This window comes from Bos taurus, chromosome 5, assembly GCF_002263795.3.
Source record: "Bos taurus isolate L1 Dominette 01449 registration number 42190680 breed Hereford chromosome 5, ARS-UCD2.0, whole genome shotgun sequence".
Lineage (NCBI taxonomy): Eukaryota > Metazoa > Chordata > Mammalia > Artiodactyla > Bovidae > Bos > Bos taurus.
The window spans coordinates 49,037,776-49,060,324 of NC_037332.1; the positions used below are offsets into that span (position 1 = coordinate 49,037,776).

At 41.4% G+C, this 22,549-nt stretch overlaps 2 protein-coding genes across 3 annotated transcripts in view; one reads left to right on the plus strand and one right to left on the minus strand.

The window, feature by feature from the left end:
* The window catches only part of TBC1D30 (TBC1 domain family member 30), a 104,186-nt gene extending 88,147 nt beyond the window's left edge, over positions 1 to 16,039 (minus strand). The window contains exons 1-2 of one of the 2 annotated variants that reach the window (XM_010805228.4): positions 15,882 to 16,039; positions 4,955 to 5,380 (exon numbers count right to left, since the gene is read on the minus strand). In XM_010805228.4, coding sequence (XP_010803530.1) covers positions 4,955 to 5,045 — 91 coding nt within the window. In that variant the 5' untranslated portion in view covers positions 5,046 to 5,380; positions 15,882 to 16,039. Of the gene's footprint in view, positions 1 to 4,954; positions 5,381 to 14,001 lie in introns of both variants that reach the window. The other variant, XM_059886949.1, reaches the window with a different exon arrangement.
* Positions 16,040 to 16,123: 84 nt separating this feature from the next.
* The window catches only part of GNS (glucosamine (N-acetyl)-6-sulfatase), a 49,702-nt gene continuing 43,276 nt past the window's right edge, over positions 16,124 to 22,549 (plus strand). The window contains 1 exon segment of the mRNA NM_001075562.2: positions 16,124 to 16,418. Coding sequence (NP_001069030.1) covers positions 16,203 to 16,418 — 216 coding nt within the window. The 5' untranslated portion in view covers positions 16,124 to 16,202.

The following is a 22,549-nucleotide window of genomic DNA, read 5'->3' on the forward strand; positions in this document are numbered from 1 at the left end:
TGGAAGGACTGATGCTGAAGCTGAAACTCCAATACTTTGGTCACCTGATGCGAAGAACCAACTCATTAGAAAAGACCCTGAGGCTGGGAAAGATTGAAGGACGGAGGAGAAGGGGATGACAGAGGATGAGACGGTTGGATGGCATCACTGACTTGATGTACAAGGGTGTGAGCAAGCTCTGGGAGTTGGTGATGGACGGGGAGGCCTGGTGTGCTGCAGTCCATGGGGTCACAAAGAGTCGGACACGACTGAGTGACTGAACTGAACTAATGCTGTTAAATACTTGCATATTTTTTAAAGGAACAACAATGTACCTGGTGAACATTGGGGGTGTTTCATGTTTGTTCAGTACACTTTTTACTTTCCAAGGCACTTGCGTAATAGAGCCTGTAGAAACCCCATGTCCTTTGGACCGCCACCAAGATATATGTAAACATAGAGTGAGAGCAATAAGACTGTTTTAGAAACTGGAATTAATTATAAGGGAAGCAGAAGTTTTATAACTTTAATGTATCCAGAATTTAAAATTGCACTAGAAATAGTATTTTTTGGTTTTCTAACTGTATTAACTACTACTATATCCATTTAACTTTAAAATGTATACAATAGAAGGAATGGAATTATTTGTTATTTTGTTGTTATTTTTGTTTTTTGAGGGTTTTTTTTTCCTGTTGTCTCCAGCATGGCATTTGAGTCCTGAAATTGTTCCTTCAGATGTCAAACATTGCAACAAGCAAGACTTAAGAAAGAGAAACACTGAAATTGAATTTCTTTCTTAGCTGATTTCCCAGCCTTTCCCAGCCCTTTCTATCTCCACCTAGTAAGAGAAGTGATAACTAGTAGTCTTCAGCACAGTTTCACATCCGGGGTATCACTATCAGGACCTATAAAGAAACTCAAAGTGGGCTGAAAGGGATGATGAAAGAGGCCAGGAACACAGTATGTCACTGATAGTCAACATTTCTAAATGAATCAGAACTTCAAAATCATCTCCTGTTCCTGAGGAGAGAAAACTGGCAAAATAAAAACTAACAAGGAAAGTAGATTCAAGCTCCTTGCTCTTGTTGGAATGATCTTGGCCCAGATAGCCACGTGACTCTTCTCTCACCAGGTCAGGTCTCTGTTTGAATATCATCTTCTCCATGAATCCTTCCTAACTGCTCCATTTAAAATTGCAGCTCTCTACCCGTCAGTATTCCCTTCTTCCCCCTCTTTGTTCTCTTTTTTCCATAGCACTCACCACCTTCCAACATATTATAACATTGATGGATTAATTTTATTCTCTGTCTTCTGCTAGTAAGTTATAAGCTCTTGAAAGCAGACAGTTTTGTCTCCTTTGTTCAGCCGTATGGCCACCACTTGGAACAGATGCCAGTGCACTATATGTACTCAATAAATAGGTGTTGAATTAATTAACTGAATGAATAACATGAAAACTAGAGAAAAGATCAACCAATGACCTCCTTTCCTAAAAAAAGTGAATTCCATTAAACAGAATCCTAGAAGAGGTGTTGATGAAAGCAGTCCATTTTTGTACCCCGCCTTTCTGCTTTCCCAGTGAGAGAAAGGCCCGCAATGAGTTCTCTAAAGGTCTGAAGTCAACTAATTGGATATGAGAGAGAACCACTGGCGAGATGGAATATGATTTCAAACTGATCATGACTAATTAATAGATTAAATTAAATTTACTATGGTTGACTATGTTACTAATAATAATTAGCATTTTAATTTGTTTGGAACTTTAGTTTTAATATTTAGATAATTATATTAATTACTTTTACCAGATATAAGGTCTAGTATTGCATTATATTTACAAGAAGCTTAGAAGCATTTTGAACTGTGGTGTTGGAGAAGACTCTTGAGAGTCCCTTAGACTGCAAGGAAATCCAACGAGTCCATCCTAAAGGACATCAGTCCTGGGTGTTCATTGGAAAGACTGATGCTGAAACTCCAATACTTTGGCCACCTCGTGCGAAGAGTTGACTTATTGGAAAAGACCCTGATGCTGGGAGGGATTGAGGGCAGGAAGAGAAGGGGATGACAGAGGATGAGATGGCTGGATGGCATCACCGACTCGATGGACATGAGTTTGGGTAAACTCCGGGAGTTGGTGATAGACAGGGAGGCCTGGCATGCTGTGATTCATGGGGTCCCAAAGAGTCGGACACAACTGAGCAACTGAACTGAACTGAACTGAAGAAGCATCTATCTCAAAGTTGAGTGTAATTTACTATAATCTATAGAATGTAATTTATATAAATCTGTGTACAAGATACAGACTATGAACAGTTAAATTATTTCCAAACCTATATCATAGTCTTGCCAATAACCTTCTGTTCACCTGTCATTTAAAACTACCTTAACAAGGCTCTCAACATTTTTGATATCTTGATAATTTTTTTCAACATGTGCAAACACATAAAGACTAAATCGCTATGATGAAAATTATGATGATTCTTAGAATGGCTGATTTGTAGAATCTAGCAGTTAACCTTTTACTCTAATCCTTCAGGGATTACTCAATTTTGAGTCACAAGAGAAATGTACAGGGTCATTGCCAGGTTTCAGCTTCTCATGGAAGTTCACTCTTGCTCAAAATTAATTGCTGATTACAATTTATTTATATCCTTGGAGTGCAATACAATTTCTGTTTTCAATTTAATAACTATACATGAAGAATCATATTTTTCAATCCAAAAAGCTGAGATAAGAGATAAAAAGAGGATTTCATACTTTAAAAAGACACCAAGCCTTAGACAGACACCTTGGGAAATACATAGTAATACATCAGATCAGATCACATCACATCAGTCACTCAGTCGTGTTCAACTTTTTGCGACCCCATGAATCGCAGCACGCCAGGCCTCCCTGTCCATCACCAACTCCCAGAGTTCACTCAGACTCACTTCTATCGAGTCAGTGATGCCATCCAGCCATCTCATCCTCTGTCGTCCCCTTCTCCTCCTGCCCCCAACCCCTCCCAGCATCAGAGTCTTTTCCAATGAGTCAACTCTTCACATGAGGTGGCCAAAGTACTGGAGTTTCAGCTTTAGCATCATTCCTTCCAAAGAAATCCCAGGGCTGATCTCCTTCAGAATGGACTGGTTGGATCTCCTTGCAGTCCAAGGGACTCTCAAGAGTCCATACATAGTAGACAGTAGAAAGACATTTAAGTCATAAAATTTGAGTGCTTAGAGGAACTTTGGATATCTCATTTGACTAGTGCTGAAAAATTATTATACTATATTTCAAAGTGACAGACTATAACCTCCCCTCTGCAATAGTTTAAAAAAAAAATGTGACTGCTCAATGCCTATCAGCTGGGAACTGAATCTCTCATCTCTCACCCATATTTAAGTGACATTCCTTGAAAATGAGATGTCTATTGTGCCAGCACTTAGGTAGTCACTGACAAAGGCCAACTAACATCATTTGCCTAAACTGCTTTGTCTAAATCCTTGCTTCGTGCCTCACATGAATGCTTTCTGATGGATGTAAACACATCATACAAAGATCTTCACACTTTGAGCCTGTTCCTACATGTCTATCCCTTTGCCTCCACCCCAGACCTCCCCTTCTCCAATCTCCCAGTCATTTTCCTCCCAACGTGATGAACAGCCTGCAGAGGCCATTCATCATTGCCATTGAGTCCATGAATATTCTAACTTCAGATCACTTCTTTCTACATAAACTGGATGGTCAAGTGCACCACCCAAAGCTCTGCTCATTAAAAGGTTTTCTCTCATCACTGTCATTCAAGGCCAAGGCCAACCCAAGTGAGGCTGCAGCGCAACCATCACCCACCCATATACCAAGCTGTTTTATCCTTAAACCAAGCTCATGCTTTCTCCTCCTCTTTCAGCTGATCTTTAGTCCCACAGGTGTGAGCCGAGATAGGAGTACAGGGTAACCATAATGAGTGATATGGAAGTCTGCACTATCTCTTCATGCACTTGTTTGTGCTCTTATTCATGCTTAGTTTGAGATGTACCATTTCATCTTATGTAGAACTACTGCTGAGGCTTCCCTGGTGACTCAGTCGGTATAGAATCCACTTGCAATGTGGGAGACCTGGGTTCAATCCCTGGGTTTGGAAGAGCTGCTGGAGGACAGCATGGCAACCCACTCCAGTATTCTTGCCTAGAGAATCTCATGGACAGAGGAGCCTGGCGGGCTACAGTCCACGGGGTTGCAAAGAGCTGGACGTAACTGAGAAACTAAGCACGGCACAGCAGCAGAACTACTGCTGATGCTGACCAACTCTATGACTTGAGGATCCTAGAGAACCCAACTGGTGATGGATAGCTCAGGAAGCATCATCATTTAGTGCCTCATGGCCAAGAGTCCCATTTCAGTACATTAGGAGCTGTTTTTCAAAAGATGTGTAATTCCTGCTATAGGTAGCATAACTTTGCTCCAAAGTCCCAGGAGTCTGCATTGTGATCTTCCTATTGGAGTGTGCTTCACATTGCATCTTTTCTCATCACTGATACCTGGAGTACCAGTCTGCCAGAATGTATGGCCCAAACGTGCACCACGAGTTGAAACTGCCACCAGGAGAAGATTGCAAGATATGACCTCTGCAGTTATACAGATCTGCATTATCAGCAAGTCCCCAGGCTTGGTTTAACATTTTGTTGTCATCAACTTGAAATTACTAAAAATATTTTTTTTGAACTTGTGTTTTGTCAGTGAAGTCCCATGGGACAATGGAAGATGTGCATAAACAGTGGAGATAAACCAGGATTGGGGGTAGAGCAGGCAGTAGCCAAGCACCAAGAAATTGTCATACCCTGTCTCCAGGCAGGCCAGAGAGCCTCAGGGCCCACAGGTGAACAGGCAGAGACCAGAGCCCAGGCTGGTGGCAGCAACAGTGGAGAGAACAGTGGAAAAGCAGCAGCCAGCAGCAGGAGGAAAGGAAGATTTTCTACTTAAAACTGATACTGAGACCTACTGTAAGGGTAGAGCTTGCCCATCTGTTCCCCAACGATGTTTGCCAGATCTCTTGAGGTCCAGGACAGGAACTGCCAGCTTTCAGGCAACATACTTTGTCAATAAATCACTATAAAATAAAAGCACACATGTGGATATTGAAATGAAGCATATCAGAAAATTATTAGACTTCTTCAAAGAGTTTAGAGTCTCTGGTTTAGAAAACTTCTACAATGTGGCAAATCAAATATCCACGAGCTTAGAGAGAAATTAAATTTAAAGATCATTGCATGGAGACTTCCCTGGTGATGCAAGAATCTGCCTGCCAGTGCAGGGGACACAGGTCCCTGAAATCCTTGGTCGGGGAAGATTCCACATGTCATTGAACAACTGAGCCACAACTGCTGAAGTTCACGTGCCTAGAGCCCGTGTTCCACAAGAGAGGCCACTGCAATGAGAAGATGAGAAGACAGCATACCATAAACAGAAGCCCATTCACCACAACTAGAGTAGCCCCTGCTTGCTGCAACTAGGGAAAGCCCACATGCAGCAACAAAGACCCATAGCAGCCAAAAATAGTTAATTAATTTTTTTAAAAGATCATTGCACTGGATGGAAAAGAACACTATTTTCATATGTAGCTCTGGATAAATTAGTTATTAATGATGAAAACAACTTAAAATTTTACTTTTTTCTTATAATTGAAGGTATAGTGGTAAAATGCATATACAGGCACTTATATAAAAACTTGAAGCCACCTGAGGTTTCTTGTATACCCTTCACAAGTCATAGGAAATGTCAGAGGAAATATTACAATGTAACTATTACACCAGTTATAACTTTACAATTGCAAAATTATAAAAATGTATGACTTACATTTAAAATTAAATTCATATCTAAATAAAACTGATCTGTAGAAATAATTCTTTTTATAAAAATTATTCCACAGTCATTAGCTCTACCTGTGCTAAAATTTGTGTTTTGAAATAATCTGTCAAAAATTTATACCACTGTTATACACTCTATAGAGTACCCTTAAGAGCTCCAGTATCGGTTATATTAGAAGAAATATCCTCCTTAAAATTAAAAATTATCAAAAATTATTTGCAATTCAGGCATTTGCTCAGAGCCACTGAGATTGCTTTTAGTTATATCAATTGAAAAATGACATTGTTAAAAATACACATTTTGAAGGCCTATGAAATGAATTTGTAGGGAAGCAAGCCAGAAAAATTATATCATCAATCAAGATATCACATTAATAAATTATTATTTATTGTATTATATAAATTATAACACCAAAAAAATTTTTGCCGTTTGTAAGATTAGTGCTATTTATTCATATATCACTATAACCCCTACTGTATTTTGTAAGCAATTCAATATTTCTTAATGAAAATCTTTGTATCTTATCATCCTCAGTGGCACTTTTTTCCTGTTATTTTAACAAAAAGCCCCACAGATTGTGTTAGCAGCCGTGTCTGCTACAGAGTGCTTTTCTGCTCCAGCGTGTATGCTCCAGCCACTCAGTCATGTCCGACTCTTTGTGACCCCATGGATGGAAGACTGCCAGGCTCCTCTGTCCATGGGATTTTCCAGGCAAGAATACTGGAGTGGGTTGCCATTTCCTACTCCAGGGGATCTTCCTGACCAGGGATTGAACCCACGTCTCTTGCATCTCCTGCATCTGTAGGTGGATTCTTTACTGCTGTGCCACCTGGGAAGCCCTATCTGCTCCAGCCTCTACCCAAATCTGGTATCCTTTCCTGTCACCCTGCATACGGGCTAGAGTAATACTCCTAGATAGAATGGGTTGTGTATGAATACCAAAAGGCCTACCAAGCAATGTGCCTTCCCTCCTTTTTTTTTTTCAGCAAGAAGTGGAAGAAGCAGTGATTTGTTTTTACTTTGGAGGCAATGTCCTGACACAACCCTGGACCCTTAAGATCCTTTACTGAGTGCCGAGTCCCTGAATTTTCATAGAGTCTCTCTCCTATCCTCAAGAGCTGTGTCACATGAAAGATTCCAGCCTGTTATCTGCCTCTTGTTCATCTTACCTGATCAGCATGATATCATCAATGTAATGGATGGATAGATGTTCCACAGGCTGCCCAAATCTGTTTAAACTCTATTATGACATATGGTTATAATAGGTGTTTTAATACCCTGATGGGCTAATTTATTCATCTTGTCATTTATTATCTCTTTTTACTAACTGATTTTTCTTTTGGTTATGGGTCACATTCTCCTTTTGAGGGGCCCTGTGTAGTAGTTATTTTTTATTGGATCTAGGCCATTGTAAATTTTATATTTTGTGTCTAGATTTTGTAGCCTTCCCTTAAAGAGTATGGGGCCTTGTGTTGGCATGCAAGTTGTTTCTTGCAGATCAGATTGGTATTTTGAGACTTGTATTCTAACTTCCTTATTGTAGGCATACAGTACTTTTTCATTCATGATAGTTTAGCTCTGTTACAAAAGTGTAACCTTTCTGTGTTCTCCACTGAATGCTCCTTGTGATCAAGAAAGACTTTCCCTTCTGGATGGTTGGATCGCAAACATTTCCAACTCCTCTCAGAATTATTACATCTCCCTGGTCATTCATTGCCTTAGGTTGTACTGCCTTCACCCAAGGCATGCACATCTTAGTGTTCAACAAAGTCTCACAAGGATATCTTTGCAGATTTATATATCTTTGCACCTACATACGGAGAAGGCAATGGCACCCCACTCCAGTACTCTTGCCTGGAAAATCCCATGAATGGAGGAGCCTGGTGGGCTGCAGTCCATGGGGTCACTAAGAGTCAGACACGACTGAGCGACTTCCCTTTCACTTTTCACTTTCATGCATTGGAGAAGGAAATGGCAACCCACTCCAGTGTTCTTGCCTGGAGAATCCCAGGGACAGGGGAGCCTGGTGGGCTGCCGTCTATGGGATTGCTAAGAGTCGGACACGACTGAAGCAACTTAGCAGCAGCAGCAGCAGCACCTACATAGCTTCCTCCTCTTTGGAACGTTGCCCCAAATTCTAGCTATTTCAGCCCCCCTCAACTGAACCTTTCTCCTTTCAATTCAACTTTATTCTACATGTTATCCCTATTCTGGCTCCCTGGTTCAGAATGTGCCTCCCCATTGAAAACTGGGGCAATTGTTTATTTTCCTTCACACATAGATTACAATCTTGCACTGACTCTTGTCCATTGTGTGAAATATACATTTTGTCCTGTTTTCTACTTGTTCAGAGCAGGAGGGTTAATCTGGCCCTGTTTCTCTTTCATGGCCAGAGGCTAGAATTTTGAGGTTATTAAAAGTGAAACAGGTTATGATAAAAGATGGTGTTGTACCTAAAAAATTTTATGGTAATTTTTCAGTAGCTGGATTTTATACATTTTGGTTTAAACTCTTGGGGAAAATGACAAAATGAATAAGTATAACTTTTTTATCAAAATAATTTATGAAAAATTAATTAAAGTGATAGGAAAATGCTTTCTTAAAAGTGGTAAGTCATGGGACTTCCTAGTGGTCCAGTGGTTAAGAAACTGCCTTCCAGGGCTTCCCTGGTGGCTCAGTAGTAAAGAATCTACCTGCTAATGCGAAAGACATGGGTTCTATCCCTGGTTCAGGAAGATTCCCACATGCCACCGTGCAACTGAGCCCATGTGCCACAGGTATTAAGCCTGTGCTTTAGAGCCTGGGAATCACAACTACTGAGCCACTGAGCTGCAGCTACTGAGGCCCACACACCCTAAAGCCTGTGCTCAGCAAAAAGAGAAGTCACTGCAATGAAAAGCCACCACACAGCAACTAGAAAGTAGCCCCCAACTCACCACAACTAGAGAAAAGCCCACGTGGCAACGAAGACCCAGCACAGCCAATAAATAAATAAGTAAATAAAGTTATTTAAAAAAAAAGAAACTTCTACCCTCCAATGCAGGGGACAAGGGTTGAATACCTGTTGGGGGATCTAGGAACCCACTTGCCGTGGGGCAATGAAGCCTATGTGCCACAACTAAGAGCTAACAGCAAAAATAAATAAATAATTTTGTTTTTTAAAGTGGTAAGTCAAGTTCATAACCAGACACCAAATAATATTACATATTCTGTTCAGGATGTGACAAATACTGATCAGTTGTCAATTATTGTGCACTACTCTTCTAATAGATTTCCCTGGTGGCTCAGACGGTAAAGCGTCTGTCTACAATGCGGGAGACCCGGGTTCGATCCCTGGGTTGGGAAGATCCCCTGGAGAAGGAAATGGCAATCCATTCTAGGACTATTGCCTGGAAAATCCCATGGACAGAGGAGCTTGGTAGGCTACAGTCCATGGGGTTGCTTCTAATAGGAAACCCTGTTAATAATTTTTAATTTTTTTAGCCAACTGAAAACATTTATGAAACTTCAAAGTGGGACAAGATTTGGGCTATTTTAACATGCAATTGAGCAACATTTACAATCAGTCATATGTCAGCACAGCTATTACCACGATTAAGCCAAAAGGCTGCAGGCTCTTTAAATACAACTTTACAGAATAGGAGCCATGCAAAACTCATTAGCTTATTTTTGTGAAAGGAAAGGCTGCCTTCAAAGTACTTGACATTGTTAACTACTTCAATAATGTGAAACAGCTGTGTATTTTATTTTCAGGTTCAACTACTATATGGAATATTTTAAACACATATACCATTGGGAATTTTTCTTTGAAGAGTCTAAGTATAGTAAAAGGTCTGTGATTTACAAAGGTTTTCAACCCTTACAACATAAGACTCAACGAAAATGGACTCTAAAGTGTATTTGCAATGATAAAAGACAAACCAGAATACCCAGGACATGTAATAACATTATTCAACCCATTGGTAAAACTCAATTTTAATTGCAATTTTAGAAAGATATTTTGGAATGCTTCAATGAAACAACTGATAAATTATAGACTCCTGATGTGGATGTATGTAATAGTAGGTACCTTCTTTCATCATCCTTAGATTTAAAGCATTGAGATAAAATTGAGATTAAAAATTAATGAATATGAAATCAAAGTGATAAAGATGAGTGAGAAAATCAAGTGAAATTATTTTGACACTGAGAAGTGAGTAGTGATAATTTGTTTTCAGATCGTAACAAAGACAGTAACTCATTAAGAGGAAGAGACAAACTGCAAATAAATAGGCTCTTGAATCATTTGATAATCAATTGGTAAGGAGAAGTGAATCATATAAATTCATTTTAAAATATTTAAATTTTTTTCTGATTTGACCTCAAACTAATATCAATGAAGATGATCTAAACTCAAAATAGGTGATTACAATGAGTGCACTGATCACTAAATTAGTGCTGTCAATTCAAAGAATATCTAAGATTAGTAACTGTGCAAGAAAATTTGAAATGCTCATGTAAAATATTTGATGGAACTTCTGAAATTTCATACACACATACACACACGCACACAAACAACGAACTACGAAGATGAAAAGATTTTGTCTGAGGTATTAATGAAAAACAAATACTGATAACCATGCTAGAGAAAAAATAAATTATCTTTGTATTATCTCTATAGAAAATATTACAAACCGTTGTCATATGAAGAGTCACTTAAAGACTCCATAAAAATTGGGGGGAAAGCTTGGAGAGAAATGTCTGACAGTTAACTAATAAAATATTTCATTATTTAAAATTTTTGCATTATTCATAATATTTTTCAACTTTTAGTAATTTATAATATTACAATTTCTTTTCTCAGTCTGGTGTTAGTTGCTCAGTTGTGTCTGACTCTTTGTGACCCCACGAGGGGACACACTGTAGGCCGCCAGCCTCTGTCCATGGGATTCTCCAGGCAAGAATACTGAAGTGGATTGCCATTCCCTTCTCCAGAGGATCTTCCCAACCCAGGGATCAAACCTGGGGCTCCTATATTGCAGGCAGATTCTTTATTGTCTGAGCGACAGGGAAGTCCCTTTATTTATTTTCTCAGTCTAAATACTAACTTTTGTATTTATAATTGCTATTCTTTTGCTTAAGGAGCCCCCCAAATTGTATATAAGCTTCGGGTCATATAAAATCTGTTTTTGCCTCTGTCATCATCATCTTCTCCATCTAACTGATTTACCTTTATGCATTCTTGTCCTCTTCTAGTCTGTACACCGTACCACAGCCAAAAGGATCTTATAAAAATGTATGTATGACTATTTTTCTCCTCTACTCTTCCAGTGATTTCCCATTAGCCTTAGGCTAAAGACCAAAATCTTTAACATAGGGTCTGGACCCTGCCTACCTCTCCCTCTCCTCTCTGCCTCAGCTGCAACCATGCTGGCTTCTTTAAGTTATTTGAATGCACATCCTTAGAGCCTTTGCACATGCTGAAGTCCATGTCTAGGAGACTTTCTCTGTGTGCATGTGTGTGTGTGCACCCTCACTCATTCGAGTCCGACTCTTTGAAACACCATGGACTGTAGCCCACAAGGCTCCTCTGTCCATGGAATTTTTCAGGCAAGAATACTGGACCAGGTTGCCATTTCCTCCTCCAGGGGATCTTCCCAATCCAGGGATCAACCAACATTTCTTTTGCCTCCTGCATTGGCAGCCAGATTCTTTACCACTACCACCACTACCTGGGAAGCCTAGGAGGCATTCTACCACCAACTATTCTATTAACATATTACCTTCTTTAAACTTCAGACTGTCATTCAAAGTTACTTCCTCAGGATATCTTAGATCAGTAAAACTCCATTCAAAAAATTAAGATCGCGGCATATGCTCCCATCATTTCATGGCAAATAGGTGGGGAAACAATAGAAACAGTGACAGACTTTATTTTGGGGGGGCTCCAAAATCACTGCAGACGGTGACTGCAGACATGAAATAAAAAGATGCTTGCTCCTTGGAAGAAAAGCTATGACCAACCTAGACAGAGTATTAAAAAGCAGAGATATTACTTTGCTAACAAAGGTCCGTCTAGTCAAAGCTATGGTTTTTCCAGTAGTCATGTATGGATGTGAGAGTTGGACAATAAAGCAAGCTGAGTGCCAAAGAATTGATGCTTTTGAACTGTGGTCTTGGAGAAGACTCTTGAAAGTCCCTTGGACTAGAAGGAGATCAAACCAGTCAATCCTAAAGGAAATCAGTCCTGAATATTCATTGGAAGGACTAATGCTCAAGCTGAAGCTCCAATACTTTGGCCACCTGATGTGAAGAACTGATTCATATGAAAAGACCCTGATGCTGGAAAAGACTGAAGGCAGGAGGTGAAGGGGACGACAGAGGATGAGATGGTTGGATGGCATCACCGACTCAATGGACATGAGTGTGAGCAAGCTCCTGGAGTTGGTGACGGACAGGGAAGCCTGGTGTGCTGCAGTCCATGGGGCTGCAGAGTCAGACACGACTGAGTGACAACTGAACTGAACTACCCCCTTAAATGCTCATCACATTCTACTTTTCCTTCATAGCATGTGTCCCTATTTGCAATTATATACTTTTAAGATTGTTACACTGTGTTTCTCTCCTGTATGTGCATGCTCAGTCATATCCAACTCATCATGACCCTATGGACTGTAGCCCTACAGACTCCTCTGTCCGTGGGATTTTCCTAGTAAGAATACTGCAGTGAGTTGCCATTTCCTTCTCCAGGGGATCTTCCCGACCCAGGGATCAAATCCGAGTCTCCCGTGTCTCCTGCCTTAGCAAGGTGGATTCTTTACCACTGAACCACCTGGCAAGCCCCAAATTTCTCTGCCACTAAATTGCAAATTCCATGAAAGAGGGAGTGTGTCTTCAGCATGAGCCTAACATTTGGAACAAAGCTCGTGTCTAATTATACAATCTCTGGCCTCAAATAATTTACAATCTAGTTTCAAAACAAAAACAGTGATAAAATTTTACAATTTGGAGCATTGGTGCAGATAGATTATTTTTATTTGCGCAGAAAGTCTTACTGGAAGCCTTGAAATCTGAATACATAAGGGTTAGTTTGTCCATCAGGGTGCAAATTAGCCAAGCTTGAGGCTGTAACACACCACACTGGCCATCTGGGGAGTAATCTGACCAGATTCCCAACACAATTCTCTCTTGCAGTGGAAATCTACTGCATTCTCTTTTTTCACAGCACTTTAAAAAAACTTTTTTGGAGTATGCTGCTGCTGCTAAGTCGCTTCAGTCATGTCTGACTCTGTGCGACCCCATAGACGGCGGCCCACCAGGCTCCCCCGTCCCTGGGATTCTCCAGGCAAGAACACTGGAGTGGGTTGCCATTTCCTCCTCCAGTGCATGAAAGTGAAAAGTGAAAGTGAAGTTGCTCAGTCGTGTCCGACTGATTTAAAATGTTGTGTTAGTTTCTGCTATACAGCAAAGTGAATCAGTTATGCATATGTTAAATCCACTCTTTTTTAGATTCTTTTGCCATATAGGTCATTACAGAGTATTGAGTAAGAGTTTCCTATATTATATGGTAGGTCCTTCCTAGTTATCTGTTTTATATATTCTACTTCATTTTTAAAAGATTCTCTTGTCTTCTGTACTTTTTAAAAATAGTAATAAAATAAAGGACATTACCTTTCGCATAAGCCTGATTGTATGTATGACATTCCTAAGCACTTCCATAATTATTTTTACCTTATACTACCACAGAGCTTCCACAAGTTTGAAGACTTCCAGTCAGAGGGCTCAGCTTAGAAAAAACACACTTTATCTGTTAGGAAACAGAAGCGACAGCCTGCTATTCTCAGTTGATAATAAGGCTTGTTCACCTTGCCAGGGATATTTCTTTTGCTATTGTTATATTCACTAGTTTGTTTTCTTTTTTAGATTCCACATATAAATGATACCACACAGTATCTGTCTTTCTCAGTATGACTTATCTCACTAAACATATACCCTCCAAGGCCACAGATAGTTCTGTTTCCTAGACTTGGGCAGAGTAGCAGCTGTTCTAGAGCTATCACAGAACTATCTGGAGTCTTAGGTTCATAGAATTTCCCCCCAAAGTTTACTTAATATTTGGTTGGGTAACCATAAAGCAGTGTATTGATTTTTGCTTAATTACACAGCCTCCAACTTCATCTAAGAGGTCTTTCATAAACTCACCAATTGAATGTTAGGGTAAATATTCCAAAATCCATCAAGGGATATTTAGGCTGCCAAAATATCCTGAAACTGTTGGTTTGAAATCACGGTATCAGCTGAGGAATAGTATAGTCAGGTTTACAGTTAAAATGAGTTGCAGGAAATATTAAAAGCAATTTTACATATAAGAGCTTTCAATAAGCGTTTGTTGACCCAAGGATTCAAGTTCAGCTTCTTCAGCGTTACTGGGTTGGAGCATAGACTTGGATTACCGTGATACTGAATGGTTTGCCTTGGAAACGAACAGAGATTTTTCTGTCGTTTTTGAGATTGCAACCAAGTACTGCATTTCGGACTCTTTTGTTGACCATGATGGCTACTCCCATTTCTTCTAAGGGATTCCTGCCCACAGTAGTAGATATAATGGTTATCTGAGTTAAATTCACCCATTCCAGTCCATCTTAGTTCACTGATTCCTAGAATGTTGATGTTTACTCTTGTCATCTCCTGTTTGACCAATTCCAATTTGCCTTGATTTATGGACCTAACATTCCAGGTTCCTATGCAATATTGCTCTTTACAGCATCGAACCCTGCTTCCATCACCAGTCCCATTCACAACCGGGTGTTGTTTTTGCTTTGGCTCCATCTCTTCATTCTTTCTGGAGTTATTGCTCCACTGATCTCCAGTAGCATATTGGGCACCTACCAATCTGGGGAGTTCATCTTTCAGTCTATCTTTTTGCCTTTTCATACTGTTCATGGGGTTCTTAAGGCAAGAATACAGAAATGGTTTGCCATTCCCTCCTCCAGTGGACTACATTCTGTCAGACCTCTCCACCATGACCCAGCCATCTTGGGTGGCCCCAGACAGCATGGCTTAGTTTCATTAAGTTAGACAAGGCTGTGGTCTGTGTAAGAAGGGGACGACAGAGGATGAGATGGTTGGATGGCATCATCGACTCGATGGACATGGGTTTGGGTGGACTCCCGGAGTTGGTAATGAACAGGGAGGCCTGGCGTGCTGCGGTTCATGGGGTCGCAAAGAGTCTGACACGACTGAGCGACTGAACTGAACTGCACTGACTCAGGGATTAAATACAGTAAGACCCAGACTTTGCCCACCAGCTTCCACTACCTGGGAGGCATATACCTCCTTTTTCTTAGTTCAGTCGCTCAGTCGTGTCCAACTCTTTGCGACCCCATGGACTGCAGCACACCAGGCTTCCCTGTCTATCACCAACTCCAAGAGCTTGCTCCCACTCACCCAGTCAGTGATGCCATCCAACCCTCTCACCCTCTGTCATCTCCTTCTCCTCCCTCCTTCAATCTTTCCCAACATCAGGGTCTTTTCAAATGAGTCAGTTCTTCGCATCAGGTGGCCAAAGTATTGGAGTTTCAGCTTCAACATCAGTCCTTCCAGTGAATATTCTGGACTGATTTCCTTTTGGATGGACTGGTTGGATCTCCTTGCAGTCCAAGGGATTCTCAAGAGTCTTCTCCAACACCACAGTTAAAAGCATCAATTCTTTGGCACTCAGCTTTCTTTTTAGTCCAACTCTCACATCCATACATGACCAATGGAAAAACCATAGTTTTGACTAGACAGACCTTTGTTGGCAAAGCAATTTCTCTGCTTTTTAATACGCTGTCTAGATTGGTCACAGCTTTTCTTCCAAGTAGCAAGCATTTTTTAATTTCATGGCTGCAGTCACCGTCTGCAGTTATTTTGGAGCCCCCCAAATAAAGTCTGTCACTGTTTCCATTGTTTCCCCATCTGTTTGCCATGAAGTGACTGGACCAGATGCCATAATTGCTTCCTATTGACTGATTCCCTCCTCCTTTTATCCGATCTTTCCCCCATTTTCATCCCTGCGCAAAGCACTCCGAAACAGGTCCTACCAGAACCCAACTTCTGCCCGAGTTGGGAGCAAGGGCGGGTCCGCCGGGCGGCAGCCTCCTCCCCGCTTCCAGGCCACTTCCCGCTTTCCCTACCGGCTGCTCCAGCCCAGCTCCCTTTCCGTCTGAAGCCCCGCCCCGTCACCCGTCACGTGACCGCACGGCGTGCTCCGCCTCCTGCCCCCGATTCACGTGATCCCGCCCGGGAGAAAACGCCTGACCTGAGCCCCTGCCCCCTACTGTACACCCTTATCTTCCAGTTGCTCGTCAGTCATCCGCAGATCTCTCCACTCCGCCCTGGGTACCCCCGGAGCCCTGTCCGCCATGCGGCTCCTGTCTCTGGCCCCAGATAGGCCCCGGCGAGGCGGCCCTCGCCACCTGACCTCCGGGAGCCCCGCGCTACCGCCGCCGCCGCCGCTGCTGCTGCTGCTGCTGCTGCTAGGTGGTTGCCTGGGGGTCTCCGGGGCGGCGAAGAGCTCTCGGAGGCCCAATGTGGTGCTGCTTCTTGCTGATGACCAGGACGAAGTGCTTGGTGGCATGGTAACTCTTCTTTTTATTTCTGCCCCGCCCCTCCATCTCCCGGGCTGACTCTTGGGTTTTTGGCCCTTTTTCCCCACCCAAACTCCTTCACCTAGCTACCTCCACCCCGAGCTGATTTGCTTTCGCCGCGCCAGGCCCATACGCAGGCTTATAGAGGTGAAGGACTCTATTTCCTTTCGTGTCGGTTCTGGGTCCACACACATGCATGCACCACACAGAGCTTCTAGTCTGGACCGTACCGCTGAGGAGTTTGCTTCATGTCTCAAGACAAACATGTGGACGTCAGTTAGGGATGGGGTGAACCAATAAGTAGCAGATGATGGCTAAGAGTACACAAGCCTTGATTGTCTTTTGGGCTAGAGGACAAAACCAGCCCCCTCTGTGAGGGACCTAAGCCACTTATGCATTTGACCCTGTACGATGTCTGTGCCTAATATTTATAAAAGAAGTGCTGACGTGAACTGTTCTGGTAGGTAGGTTGTCGAACTCCTCAGGGAATGCATTGCCTTACAAGAATCAGGAAGATTCAATTAGCCTAATTGAGCACCTGGCTGATGCATTAAATACTGCCAGCACTCCGTTTTGTATCAGATGGATGTTCTTCCGAGACTTCATTCTTTGCCAGGGTGAATTTTACTTCTGTATCTTCGCGTTCTCTTATTTGTGACCTTCAAGAGCATCTACTCAACTAACCCCTTACCTCCGGGAGGCCCAGAAAGTGGCTTGCCTCAGGCACATGAGTGGTTGTGGCAGTACAGACAAATCTTGACTAGTGCTCTGATCCTGGGAATGGCATTCCCCTTAATCTTTTTAAAAACAAGTTCTTTATTGCTTTCTTCTTTTCAGTTCTCTTTTTGCTTTGAAACACTTGAGGCACGAGGTTCCTAAGTTTTACTGTGTGGGAACACTCTAGCTCAGTGTCCTTCAGACTGCTGATTTCAACCCATAAGTGAGTTACGAAATCAGTTCAGTGAGTAGCCACCAGCATTTTTACTTTCCTACGGAATAGAGTAGAATAGAAAATGTGTGATACATGGCAGTCAGAGTAAGCATATCCAAATGTAGGTATGTTTTAGCTGTGTTCAAGAGTATAAGAGTCTTTTCTAAATGTTGTTTAAGATGCTTGCATTTTAACTCCATACTTGTACCTGCCACGTGTACCTCATTGCCTTTTAGTTTCTGCCCAGTCCCACTGACATTGAAGAATCTTGACTTAATGGCCGTCCTGGATTTTACTTGTTTTTTCCCACCATTCCAGCTGCCACACTTACCCTCCTAACGAAAGTGTTTTGGTTTTTTTTTTGGCTGAACCCACACCCCCTGCATTGGTAGCACGGAGTCTAAGCCACTGGACCACCAAGGAAGTCCCACGTAACTCCTTTTTAAACGCATTTTTGTATATATTTTTGAAGTGTTTTGGCCAGAAAAATCAAGCCATCTCCATCAAAAATTAATAATGGTTTAGTGACTTAATTAAAAGGCCAAGTCTTCATAGCTCAGTTGAATACAAAGTTCATCACTTGACTGAGATATTCAGGATTCACTTTCTTCAGCTCTCATAGACCCCCAGTGTGGTTTGTGTGTATCTGAGGTTTCTTCCCCTTAGTGTGTTAATCAGGTTTACTCCTTTAAACCAGGAGCAGATTCTTTCTATAGATGTTTGTGCTGGAGAGAAGAGCCAAAATTAAGTGGACGAAAAGTCAAATTTAATACTCTCAATTTTCTGGAGAAGTCTGACTTCTGTAATCTTTTACAGAATATTCTACCACTAATAGTCAAACAAGACTTGAAGGGGAAGAGCAAAGAAATAATGGCATTTGAGAACCTACTTGGAGCTAGTTGGACTTCCCTGGTGGCTCAGATGGTAAAGAATCCTGCGATGCAGGAGACCTGGGTTAGATACCTGGATTGGGAAGATCTCCTGGAGAAGGGAAAGGCTACCCACTGCAGTATTCTGCCCTGGAGAATTCCATGGACCACATAGTCTATGGGGTCGCAAAGAGTTGAACTCGACTCAGTGACTTTGACTTTCACTTTTAGAACTAGTCAAAGTGTGAAGTGTTTTATCCTGTGCTTCAGTCATCACAGGAATCCTCTATTGTAGGTATTATATTTACCTTAAAAAATGAGAAACTTAAATTTAAAAGGGGCTAAGTAACTTGGCCAAACTTCATATAGCAATGTGGTTGGTGCTTTTAGTCACTCAGTTGTGTCTGACTCTTTGTGACCCCCTGGACTGTAGCCTATCAGACTCCTCTGTCCCTGGGATTTCCCAGAAAAGAAGACTGGAGTGGATTGCCTTTCTCTTCTCCAGAAGATCTCCCCAACGCAGGGATCGAACACAGGTCTCCTGCCTTGCAGGCAGATTCTTCACTGAGCCACCAGGGAAGCCTCACATAGCTATAATTGGGAGCAAATCCTGGCATCTTGTAATCTCAGAACCCTGAGATTAAATGCTTTTTCTCCTATTCTAAAATACTGTGGTAATACTGATTTACCAGATATCATTCAACATACCCATATCAGCATAGTCACTTATACCATACATAGATCAGAGATTTTTTCAGGTGACGTTGAGGAACACAGGTGGGGTCATGCAACTCCTTAATTTACATGCAATACTTTGTGTGTATTATTTTCATTTTTGCGGAGAGAGGGAAGTCTCTGACCCCTGACCCCGCAGAAAAGATCATGAATTGCCGCCATAGTTGGCAAATAAACAGGTGTCAATCCCCCAGACTAACTCAGGTCAAAGGATTATAGCACCTGTATGGGTTGTGGTTTGATGTGGAATATTGCCATCATCTACCAAAAAAGTAGTAGTTTTTTATGTGGCAGCATCATCTTCAACAGTTCATCTTTTTTGTTGTAGGTTTCATCTGTGGAACTCCATTTTTAGTTTTTGCCCAGGGAACTGTTCATCTGTTTCTTGGTTTTATTTGTTACGATTGGTTTTGTTGTGGTGGTGTGATGGGCATACTGTTCTTCAGTGAAGCACGCGTTGCTCTTTTTAAAGTCATTCTCTCTAGAAAAAGTGCTGTTTGGTCAAAATCTCAAGGAAGTGAGGAAAGGAGACGAATACATCATGTCTTTGCTTAAGGCAAAGTGATCTTTCATTTTTAAAAGTTAGCCATAGAACTTTCAGAATGGTCTAAATGTTGTTTCAGAGCAGCTGTGTTTGGGGCCCAGGAAAGTAAATGACTCCTTTAGCGTTGTGTTTTTTTTTTTTTTTTTTTTTGCTTCAGACAAGTAAAGCAGCACATTAGTCATATGCAAGTGTAAGATTGGTTGTTTTTTAAAGAATGTAGTTTGGCCTTAACCTGACCAGCCTCTATCTGTGTTTAGATCTTAAGGACTGACTTTATCATTCAGGTTAGCATGGGTTCACATACACATTTTTGGTACAAACAAGTTCCTGTTTGGGACTTGTTTGATTAAGCACACAGCATGGTTATCCCTTGTACTACTGTTAGCAGTATAAAGGTTATGGTTATTAATACACCGTTGCTACTTAAACTAAAGGGCTTCCCTGATAGCTCAATTGGTAAAGAATCCGCCTGCAATGGAGGAGACCCCGGTTTGATTGCTGGGTCAGGAAGATCCGTTGAAGAAGGGATAGGCTACCCACTCCAGTATTCTTAGGCTTCCCCTGTGGCTTAGCTGGTAAAGAATCCGCTTGCAGTGAGGGAGACCTGGGTTCGATCCCTGGTTTGGGAAGATCCCTTGAAGAAGGGAAAGGCTAGCCACTCCAGTATTCTGGCCTGGAAAATTCCATGGACTGTATAGTCCATGGGTTCTCAAAGAGTTGGACATGACTGAGCGACTTTCACTTAAGCTAAAATCTGAATGACTATACAGCCCTGCATTGACGTCTGGCTCCTATCTCTCTGTCCTTGTCTTTTTACCGCATTCTTCCCTTTACTTAATTTGCTACTTCTAGCACACTGGCCTTTGTTCCACCCTCATGGGTGTTGCTTTCCTTCTCTGGCAGCATTTTACTTGTTGTTCACTCACCCTGAAAGCATCTTCTCGTGCTTTGCATGACTGACTCATCATGTGACTGTCAGTACTGAAGTTACATCCTGAAAGAGGCCTCTCCTGACCACCCATCTAAAGTAGTTTCCCCCTTTGCTCTCATCAGCCTCAAGTACAATGTCCAGGTTTATAGTACTCTTCACTGCCTGAAATAGTTGTCTGTTTCCCTCTTGTTTAAGTGCAAGGATCATGAGGGCAGGGACCTTCTATCTTTTGTCCACCACTGCCTAGATCAGTGCCTGGCACACTTTGTTTAGTAAATGTGTTAGAATCACACAATTTAGTCTTGTTGTAAAATCAGTCTCCAGTAGCTTTGAATGAATACCAATTTGACTATTAAGTTCCCTATAATCAGCTCACACAGTCCTTTTCCCATTTACACTTTGCATTCCTATTTCCCCTCCCTATGTATTCACTGCAGATGGCATATTTTCATTCTTTTTTATGGTTGCGTATTATTCCATTGTACAATATCCTCTTTGCGCATTCATCTGTCAGTGGACATTGAGGTTGTCTCCATGTCTTGGCTGTTGTAAGTAATGCTGCAGTGAGCATGGGGGTACACGTATCTTTTCAAGTTAGCGTTTTCATTTTCTTCAGATACTCAGAAGTGGAACTGCTGGATCATATGGTTGGTTCTATTGTTCGTTTTTTGAGGAACCTCCATATGATTTTTTCGTACTGGCTGAACTAGTTTATATTTCCATCAACAATTGCATAAGAAAGAAAGAAAGTGGACTTGTTCAGTCATGTCCAACTCTTTGGGACCCCATGGACTGTAGCCTGCCAGGCTTCTTCGTCCATGGAATTTTCCAGGCAAGGATGCTGGAGTGGGTTGCCATTTCCTTCTCCAGGGGATCTTCCCAATCCAGGAATTGAACCCGGGTCACCTGCACTGCAGGCAGACTCTTTACCATCTAAGCCATCAGGGAAGCCTGGGAAGGGTTCCTTATTTTCTATATTACCAACACATTTTTTTAAAGTTGTGCATGTATTTTATTTTTAAAAAACTTTTACTTTTGTATTGGGGTATAGCTGATTAACAGTGTTGTTATAGTTTAAGGTGAACAGAGAAGGAACTCAGCCGTGCATACGCATGTATCCGTTCTCCCCCAGACTCCCCTCCCATCCAGACTGCCACATAACTTTTTATCTCTTGTCTTTATAATAATAGCCATTCTAATAGATAAGAGGTACTATCTCATTGTGTTTGTAATTCCTTGTCTTTTTGAGTATAGCCATTTTAACAGGTGGGAGGTTCTCATTGTGGTTTTCATTTGCATTTCCCTGACAATTAGAAACATTGAATATTTTTTCGTGTACCTTATGGCCATTCATATGTCTTTTCTGGAAAAAACATCTATTCAGATCTTCTGCCCATTTTTTAGTTGGATATTGTTTTTGCTATTGAATTGTGTCAGTTCTTTATATATTTTGCCTATTAATCCTTTATCAAGTATTTTCTCCCATTCAGTAAGTTTCCTTTGCTCTGTAGATTTTTTTTTATTCTTTAATTGAGCTGTAGTTGATTTACAATATTGTGTTTCAGGTGTACAGCAAAGTGATTTAGTTGTATATGTACATATACTTTTTCAGATTCCTTTCCATTATAGTTTATAGTAAGGTAGTGAATATAGTTCCTTATTGTTTAGTCATTAAGTCGTGTCTGACTATTTTGCAACTACATGAACTGTGTTCTACCAAGCTCTTCTGTCCATGGAGTTCACTGGCAGGAATACTGGAGTGGACTGCCATTTCCTCCTCCAGGAGATCCTCCCAACCCAGGGATTGAACCCACATCTCTGGCATCTCCTTGGCAGGCAGATTCTTTACCAACAGTGCTACTTGGGAAGCCCATAGTTCCCCATGGTACATAGTAAGTCTTTGTTTTTTAATCTGTTTTATATATAGTCATGTGTATCTGTTAATCCCATACTCCTAATTTATCTCTTCGTCCCCCACCTTTGGTAACCGTAAGTTTGTTTTCTATGTTTGTGAGTCTTTTTGTTTTTGTAAATAAGTTCATTTGTATTGTTTTTTTTTAGATCCCACATACAAGTGTATCATATAATATTATATGTCTTTCTATGTCCTTA